At 60.0% G+C, this 9,324-nt stretch overlaps 1 protein-coding gene across 1 annotated transcript in view; it reads left to right on the forward strand.

The window, feature by feature from the left end:
* Positions 1–6,287, forward strand: part of ZC3H12A (zinc finger CCCH-type containing 12A) — a 14,375-nt gene extending 8,088 nt beyond the window's left edge. The window contains exons 2-5 of the mRNA XM_044421353.1: positions 1,344–1,483; positions 2,078–2,312; positions 3,248–3,354; positions 3,480–6,287. Of these exons, the coding sequence (XP_044277288.1) occupies positions 1,344–1,483; positions 2,078–2,312; positions 3,248–3,354; positions 3,480–4,450 (1,453 nt within the window). The 3' untranslated portion in view covers positions 4,451–6,287. The remainder of the gene's footprint in view (positions 1–1,343; positions 1,484–2,077; positions 2,313–3,247; positions 3,355–3,479) is intronic.
* Positions 6,288–9,324: the final 3,037 nt, after the last annotated feature.

Genomic DNA, 9,324 nt, shown 5'->3' on the forward strand with positions numbered 1-9,324 from the left:
CCGTTATTCCTATGAGACCATAATTGCCCTCATGTACTATGAGCTCAAGTTGGTGTTGTTTGCTTCCCATATTCTGAGCATTGGCGTAGAGACATCGGAGTTCGTTCTCGTTGTGCTCTGCTTTTCTTCCCACGTTTTTGGGAGACTGGTGCTGGGTCCTGCTTGAGGTCTTTTCTCTGTTGAAATGTGTAAGTTTTGCCAGGTGATGGTATGCCGTGCTGCACATCTCCCTCCCCTGTTGGTTTTAGTTCAAAACTCTCCCGATGAAGTTCGTTGTGCAGTGGCCAAACGCCTGCTTCCCGTTCTTTGTGCGGGCAGCCCCTCATTTGCCAGGAGTCCTTATTCATCTCTTCCTGGCCCCACCTGCGTGCTTGCACAAAGGAGGCTCCTTCTGGCTTGATAAGGTGGCTCAAAGGATGACCCCCCCCCCTTCACTTCCTCAAGCCAACCCGCATTGGCCCTGCTGATACACCTCTGCCCCCACGCAGGGTGCAGCCGACGAGCTTAGGCTCTGCTCCCCTTCTCCTGCTTGGTGCCCTGGAGGAGGGGAGACCCCCACCGTCCTCCCGGCTGCCTGCCCCTCATTGTTCCCTGCCAGCTCGCCTCTCATTGTGCCCGTGCCTCCCCAGTGTGCTTTGCTGGCCGCCTGCCGCCGGCTGTGCTGCTGCAGACGTGCAGTCCCTGCACGCCAGCCGCTTCCCCTGTGTTCTTGTTCCAACTGTTCAGGGAGGGTCCACTGACCCCATCCGATCCAGCTGGCGGGAGCCTGCCTTGCAGGGGCTGCTGTGTAGGTGACTTTAGGAATGGCAGCTCGCTTACCTGTATTTTGTTGCCACAATAAAATGTCTCCTTGTAAGCAAACCTGGAAGCAGGCACACTCATTTCCTTGGGACCACAAGAACCTCTCGCCCCGAGCCAGGGCAACACAACAACCGCTCGTGTGCCTGGTGGAGGCAGAAAGCGGCACTGCGCTGTGGCCAAGAGTGGGGGGAGCAGATCCGAGCAGAGCCGGAAGGCCAGGCAGGGAGGGGCGGGGGTCCTTCGGCCAGGGCTGAGCTGAGGGGTGCGGCGGCCAGGCGAGGCGAGGCACGCGTGGGCCGAGGAGCTGGCAGCTGGCACCGAGCGAGGGCAGCAGGGGCACGGCATGTGCCCGGCGGCAGGGAGAGGCGGAGGGAGCGGCCTGCCGGAGGCCGAGTGCCCAGCATCCCTCTGAGGCTGCCTCGCGATGTGGGTTTCAGCATGAGGAGCAGGAGGGCTTTCTGCTGGGCGGGCGGCATCACTCCTCGTGCACACGCTTTGGCCCAGCATTGCTCCAGCCCTGGGGGTCTCTCTGTCTTTGGCAGCCATGGGGACAAGGACGTCTTCTCCTGCCGAGGCATCCTGCTAGCCGTGAACTGGTTTCTGGACCGAGGCCACACCGACGTCACCGTCTTTGTGCCTTCCTGGAGGAAAGAGCAGCCGAGACCCGACGTTCCCATCACAGGTGAGGAACGAGCTGGCGCAGGTGTGGCGGGGGTTGCCGAACCCCTTGTTCAGACCGAGTGTGGTGCAGCTGGCAAAGGCTCTGGCATGTGGCCGCCCCCTGTGTCCCATGGGCTGCCCCACAGGTCCTTGCAGTGCTGCTGCTGCCACAGATGTTGGCCTGCGTTGCCACCAACATCTGAGCAGCTGACACAGAAGCCCAAAGGAGAACTGTGCAGGGTCCAGAACTTTCCTTCCTTCCAGAGACCTGGGACTCCTCTGGGAGTGCCGTCGGCTCCTGCTGTCAGGGCAAGAGTGGGCAGCTGGAGAAGTTTGGCTCTGCGTAACGCTAGGCTGCATTTTAAGCGGTGTAACTGACCTGGTGTGTTTTTGAGTGTTGTCTGGCTCAAGACATGAGAATGGGAGGATTAGAAATGCGGGTGTCGAAAGGGTGATCTGCCTCCTCAGAGGACGGGGTGGGGGGGGCGAGCGGAAGGGCTGCCGCAGGGGAACCGTGGTGGCAGGGCCCTCGGCGAGGCTGGGCTCGGCTGCTTCTTCACGAGGGTCGGGCCCAGGGCAGGTGGGTGGAGAGTGACCTTGGTGCGCATCGTTGCAGACCAGCACATCCTCCGTGAGCTGGAGAAGAAGAAGATCCTGGTCTTCACCCCCTCCCGGAGGGTGGGGGGCAAGCGGCTGGTCTGCTACGACGACCGCTTCATTGTGAAGCTGGCCTACGAGTCGGACGGCATTGTGGTTTCTAATGACGTCTACCGCGACTTGCAGACGGAAAAGCCGGAGTGGAAGAAGTTCGTCGAGGAGCGCCTGCTGATGTACTCGTTTGTGAATGACAAGTATGTCCCTGGGAGCCCCGGGAAGTGGGAAGAAGGCTTGCCCGGCCCCAGGAGAAGCTTCCCGAGGAACAGAGCAGGGGAGAAGAGGGCGACGAGTCCCGGTTTCCCTTCTGCGGTCACAGGCAAAGGGGCAGAAATAGGGGCCGACTCTCGGTGAGCTCTCAGGCTGGATTCTGTCCGCATCAGTCAGAAGGCCACTGGAGGTCAGCTGGCACTTCTTCCCAGGGCTAACGAGAGCAGATGAATGGCGTGTCTCTCTGCAAACAGCCCACCTGAGAGCAGAATGCCTGCCTGGGAGGAGCCGTCGATGGATTTTGGCAGAGTGGCCAAGCCCAGGTGGCAACCCAGTGAAGCCCCCCACCCACCCAGTTTTGTGCCAGCTGTCCCATCTTGGCCATGGGAGGCCATAGCACGGGGGGCGGGTGCTTCTTAGCAACAGTTCCCAGGTAGTGAAAGCGCTTTCCTGAAAGCGCAGTCATCGCTCGATCGTACTGAGGAGCTGCCCTTTTGTTGCAGCTGCCGCCACTGTGTTCGTGTTTTTAATACGTTATTTGTTACTATGATCTCAACTGATCAAGTGGTTCAGATGTTTTTGAATGAAGGAGTTGGCTTTGCCCGTGGCAGAGGACCAGAAGCCAAGCACTGGCCTGCTCAGGCGCAGCCATTCCTCAGGCGACTTCGCCTGAAAACAACCTCCTCTGTGCGGAGGGCGAAGGCACTGCAGAGGAGCCAGTGGGCCGAGCTGCGTGTCGCAGGGCCCTGCCGTGCGCTGGTCTGCCCCACAGTGAGCCAGACGCCTTCTGGGACCCTTTGGCGCTGGGCCTCTGCAGGGCGCCCACGGAGGCTGCGGGTGGGGAGGCCTGCAGAGTGCTGGAACCTGTCGGTTCAGCTCAGGGCCTGGCCACTCTTACCGGGCCGCTGCTGCCTCTCCACAGGTTCATGCCTCCGGACGATCCGCTCGGGCGCCACGGACCCAGTCTAGACAACTTCCTGAGAAAGAAGCCAGTGGTCCCTGAGCACAAGAAGCAGCAGTGCCCGTACGGTAAGGCCAGGCCTCCTCTGGGCGGGCGCCGTGGCAGCCACTGTGCCCCGTGCCTGGCAGGCACTGCGGCCACGCTGTGAGCAGTGCCTAGGCCGCCCGTGCCACAGTTGCCCTTCTTCCTGCAGGCAAGAAATGCACCTACGGGATCAAATGCAAATACTACCACCCTGAGCGGCTCCACCAGCTGCAGCGCTCGGTCGCGGACGAGCTCCGCGCCAACGCAAAGCTCTCCCCCACCCGGAGCACTGCGGCTGCCAAGGAGGAGCGAAGGAGCCGGCGTCCCCCCCCAGCCGAGTTCCCAGGTTCTGCCACCACTGAGGGGGAGAAGATGCCCTCACAGAAGGCCGTGGTTGAGAAGAAGAGCTCGCTTCAGAAAGCCATGCACTGTGACATGCTGCCCCCCCACAAAGGAGGTGTCCACCTGAGCAGTGCCCTAGCCAAGAAGAATGGCGGCAGTGACAGCTACAGGCCTCCCGAGCGGGGCCAGCCGCCTCCCGTGGCCCCCCGCACCGATTCCCTCCCCTACACATCTCAGGAGTGCCTCGACTCCGGCATCGGCTCCCTGGAGAGCCAGCTGTCTGAGATGTGGCCCAGCCACGGCACGCCCTCCCACCAGGAGCTGCTGGCATGGAGCAGCCCCAGCAGGGGGCAGAGGCAGGTTCCCCAGCAGCCCCCTGGCCTCAAATCGGGTGGCTACAGCCAGCACCAGCCCCTCCCGGCCTCCGACCCCCAGCAGCTGTACAGCCCGGACCCGTCCTCGGTCAGGCTGGCGGCGTGCTCCTTCCCGGGGTTTGGCCCGCCTGCTGACACACCTGCGGGCACTGGCCAGAAATTCTGGTCCGAGCCCTATCGGCCGCTGGCCACCGCAGGCAGGGATCTGCCCGGAGCACATCAGCTGGCCTACGATGATGCCTCTCGCCCATGGGCTGCGCCCGACCGCTTTGCTGAGGAGCGGGCCAACGTGCATATCAGACTGTGCGGGATCTTCCACCCCCGCCTGGTGGGCGCCGTCATGAGCCGCTTCCCGCAAGTCCTGGACCCACAACAGCTTGCTGCTGAAATCCTCACCTACAAGAGCCAAAATCCAGGGATCTGAGCCCGCAGCAGTAGCTCTAGAGGAGGAACGCGGTGTGGCTCCCCCTGGGGAGCACTCCTCTGACTCCGGTTGCACCCGTGTCCGTAGGAGGCACGCAGTGGCTCGTACCGGGTGTGCAGCCGCCTTCCCCCGGGACACGCGGAGGGCCATGGCAGGGCCGGCATGCCATGGGTCAGGGTGCAGGGGGAAGGAGGCCTGTAGCTGACCACTGCCCTCAGCCCAGATGAACAGAGCCGGTGGCGGGGGGATGAGTGGCAGCCCAAACATCTGGAGGGCCACCAGTTCAGATGCAGGGTGCCTGTGGAGCAAGCAGGAGGTGCGGGAACAGGCCTGCCCAGTAGCCAGGAGGTCCCGGGACAGACGGGGAGGCCGACTGGTGATGCAGAGGGTGTGGGCAAGCACCACGCTTGATGCTCACCTCTTGGGTGGACTGGTCTCCAGGTCCTTGGTTCAGGTCACACAGCGCTTGGGGCATGCGCCTAGGGTTGCGCGAGACGAAATATTGAGCATCAAATTCAGCTTTTACTTAAAACCCCAAAACAAAAAAGTGTAGTCTCATGACTTGAATGTTTCACAAGCTGGATAAGCCAAGTGAGGGTTCCACATGCCTGCCTGGTCCTTTGGCCGGCCTCTGGGGCCGTGAGCGCTCCATGTGCCTTCCTGGCTTGCACCTGCAGGCTAATTCGTGTTCACCGGTTCAAACTGTGCAATAGTTGTGGCATCTTGGTTGCTGCTGGAGTGGGTGCTCCTTCCTCCTCCTCCTCCTCCTCCTCGCAATGGGGGGTTCTGCCTGCCAGGCTTGCAGCTTGCAAGAGCTTCCCTGAACAGCCGTCTTTCCAGCTGAGTCGGTCCTCTTGGAGGCAGCAAAGCATAATACGTTAATGCGATGCCTCTCTTATAGCGTTGTAGTTCTAAGGTCTCTCGCTATTTTAAACATCATGTAGCTCAGAGGGGAAGGCAGCAAGCTAGGATGCCCAGACAACAGGCTGGAGTTCACAGAAAGCCGCCTTGCCTGGACCAGCGCTGCTGCTATCTGGGAACATTTTACCTCTGTGTGTCTGGCAACCCACCTGCGCTCTCCCAGATGACCTCATGACATTCGGCTTACCTTTGGACTGTCTCCGGGGCTGTAGAAAGGTGTGTCTCTAATCAGGGAAGCGATGCTATCCGGTTCGCCCTCTTCTGAAGCGGCTCAGTGTTCATGATGGGTCTGTCCAATATTAATGGATATTGATACTTTCGGTAATGAATCTATAGCAATTGCTTCTGGTCCCTGCTCTTTTGACAAAGGAAGTGTTTGATTCACTTGCAGGCCAGGAGCAGTTGATCTGTTGATGCATATTGTATCCCTCTTATGTGTTCTGTATTAATTAAAGCGGTCCGACTTGTGGTTTGAGCTGTGGATTCTCGGGTGGCAGGTGGGCAAGGAAAGGGCGTCACACACGCTCTGCCTCCGGGGAGTGCTCCGTGCAGTGGCAGTGGGGGCTGCCCAGCCCGCCCTTGCCTTGCCTGGCCTGCATGCCACGAGGATGGATCAGCCGTGCCAGCACCGTGTGCTGCAGGGCCACACGGACACAGAAAACCCTGTAAGCCTGGTTAATTATGATGCATCACAGAAATGTGATGTTTCATGTTAGTAAGCAAGATGCTTCTTAACAATTCTTTGTAATCTTATATAACTTGCACATTTTATAATTTTCAGTTTTTAATGGAAAGTTATTAACAGAATCTCCCTCGGTGATGCTGGTTTCCCTCTATCCTACCCGTCAGGGTTGCTGTCCTATAACTGGAGGATAATTCAAATAAAAGAATGTACCTGAAGCAGGTCTGGAACCTACCTCATCACTCTCTCTCACTCGTTTTGCAGAAGTAAACAAACAACTCTCTTCCTGAAGCAGCTGGGACACCACTGCGCAGTTGCTGCCCCAGGCCTGCCTGCCGGCCCTCCTCGCCCCTCTTGACCCTTTCATCACAGAGCGGTGGAGCTGTGGCAGTGTGTGGGGCTGCTGCGCCCTCTCACCCCGAACCGGGCCCCGGCTTTTGGATCTGGGGTGGGAGCCAGTCACATGGCCTTCAGCCAGCTCAGTGGCTCTGGCTTTTGGAGCCCTCCACCCTTCCCATGCTTGTGAGGGGGCAGGGGGCTGCCCAGAGTCTGCCTTGCAGGCTTTTGAGAGAGAGCTTTCTATGGGAGACACGCACTGACATAAATGCAAGATATACATGTAAAAGCCATTTCTGAGTTTGCTTTGTACTGAGTGAGGCTGTACAAAAATAGACAAAAAATCCACTGCAAAAAATTAAAACTGTTTATTTAAATAAAAAATTAGGTCACACTAGCAAAAAACACACAGAAGAGCCCTTCAAAGGGCTTTTTCAAAGCCATTTGAAGCCTCCGAGCTCAAGCTTGCCCTGTGCCTGATCTTTGCTGCTGTCAGGATCAGTCATTCTGGACTGGCTCAGATGAATCCACACGTTCAATCTGTCTCAAGATGACAAGGCAGGTGGCGTTTCTGCCATATCCTGCTGTTGCCAAGTTCCACTGTACATCAGTTGACTCAGATGGTATGTGAAGGACTCCAGCTTTTGCACTGCACAGCAGAGCTTTTTCGCAAGTTACACTTTCTGCCAGTTTTTCTAATGCGCGCGACTTGCACATGCAGGCACCGCCCAGGGCGCATGTGACAGCGTAACGCAAGGGCTGGGCGGCAGCTGCTGAGCACCCCGGCCAGCGTGTGCACTCGGGCTCCCCCGCCAAGCACACGCCAGATTGCTGGGTGGAGGTTTCTCCCAGCCATGCTGTCCGAGGTGCTTTTAGGTGGAGAAACCAGGAACTGAATCTGGGGCAATGTGCATGGAAAGCACACGGTCTCAAGCTGATGCGGCTGCTTTGGTAGGTGGGATGCCCCCATTTAGGGGGGCCGCGTGCAGCCTTAGCGGGGTGGAGGTGCGCTGACGGGACGGGACGGGCCAGGCTCGGCTTGTGCGCCACAAGGTGGGGGAGAGCTCTGGGCAGGAATGCCTGGCTGGCCGAGGACTGCCTTTTGCCCCAGCCCCGTGCAGGGCCTCCCCTCAACAGGGAATGCACCGCTGAGCCCAGCCAGGGGCTTTCCCAGCACCCGGAGTCGCCTGACCAGAAGCAGCTTCCTGGAGCTGGGGGCGGGGGCAGGACCAGGCTGATTGCAGGTGGTGGGGCCGAGCAGGCCGGCCCCGAGGGCGGGAGGGGCAGGCCAGCAGGGGCTCCGCTGGCCTTGCGCAGTGCTGCACACAGGAGTGCCACCGGTGCCGAGATGGCACCTTGGCACACACGAAGGCACGATCGGAGCAGCTGCTCAGAGCTCAAGCTGGGTCTGCTAGATCACAGTTCAAGGAAGGTGGCCTGGGGGCACCATTAATGGAGGGCCCCTCTCAGCCACAGCTGCATTGAAAGCTTGTATTTCTCTCTGCTGGTTCCCATAAGCAGCTCTTTCTGCTGTGCATTCATTTAAAAAGGGCAGCTGGAAATGTTCTATGTAGATCATGGGTCCTCAAACCACGGCCTGTGGGCCGGATCCGGCCTGTCACAGAGGTTTTGAACTCGCCGCGTGCATGCGCACGTGCCACAGCGGTGGCTTGCTCGTGCGGAGAGCATTTTGGACTCACCGGCACCTTTCAACTGGCCCCCCGTTGAAAGTTTGAGGACCCCTGATGCAGATGTCTCCACCAAGGTACCTCTGGCTTTCCTGAGACGCAAGTGCCGCAATTCTGTGTGTGATCAAGTGGGAAGCTGATGCTGCCGGGATGCCCGCCAGGAGCCTGCCTCGCCGAGGTGCGGCCTTGCCCAGGGCTGCCTCCCGCTCGACAGGTGATCTGCAGCCCTCCTGGGCAGAGCACAAGCAGACCAACGCAGGCCGTTGCCCAAAGCAGCTTACAAGGCCAGTGAGGACGACAAAAGCGGCACGCACGCAGGGCGGCAAGCGAGGCCTCCCCGCAGGCAGCAGCCAGAGTCAGCCACGCTGTCCACCGGCTGGGAATGCGCGGCAGCTGTTCTTGGTGCCAGCCTCAAGGCCAGGTAGACAAACACTTGGAGGGAGAGGGAGGGGCCTTGGGACAGTCGGAAGGATGAGGCTTCTCTCAAGGCCCAGGTGGTCTCCCAGCAACAGCCAGGAGCTGCGACTGCTGGACGGGAGGGGCTGTGGGCCAAGCTCTCCAGGAGCCAGAGCAGCCTCCCCCCAGCACCACCTCTCCCGGGAGGAAATCTTGCGGCTGGCTCCACCTTGTGCTGCCTTCTGCTCCAGGCTGCTGCCCCTGCCAGGATCACCGCCCCACGTGCACAGACTTCTGCTTCGCATTCCCAGCAGCCTCTAGGCAGAGCGAGATGCCCCGTGCCCGTCCACCCCCACACCTTGTGTCAGAGGAGCAGCTGCCCGTGGGGGCGCCCTGTCCAGGCCTCTCCCACTCGTCACCCAATGAAGTGCACCAAGACGTCCAGCAGCAACTAGCAGGTCGTGGGGCAACACTTCTGTGAACACGCTGGGAGCGTTTCTGGACATGCGAGAACAGCCAAGCAGCAAGACCTCACACCTGCCCTGCAGGCCCCCGACTTCTCGCCAGCAGAGGGGGCAGGGAGAGCCCTGGGACACCAGAAGCAGCCTTTGAAGTTTTTCCTTTAATGCCCACACACTCTCCCCTGGAAGGTTTACAGCCCTTTTGGGGAAAGCCTTTTCCCCACCCCACCCCTTTCTCCCAGGGGCCTCCCTGGCTCCAGCTCTTGGTTCCCGAAGGCTGCCGCCCCCTCCGGATGCCTGGGATGCCAAGCCGCTCCCGCAGCAGCAGCCAGAGCTCCCCCCCTCCGCCGCCTTCCGGAGCCAGCCTCCACCCAGAAACACGCACACCGA

Source organism: Varanus komodoensis, unplaced genomic scaffold (assembly GCF_004798865.1).
Source record: "Varanus komodoensis strain SLA01 unplaced genomic scaffold, ASM479886v1 scaffold118, whole genome shotgun sequence".
NCBI lineage: Eukaryota > Metazoa > Chordata > Lepidosauria > Squamata > Varanidae > Varanus > Varanus komodoensis.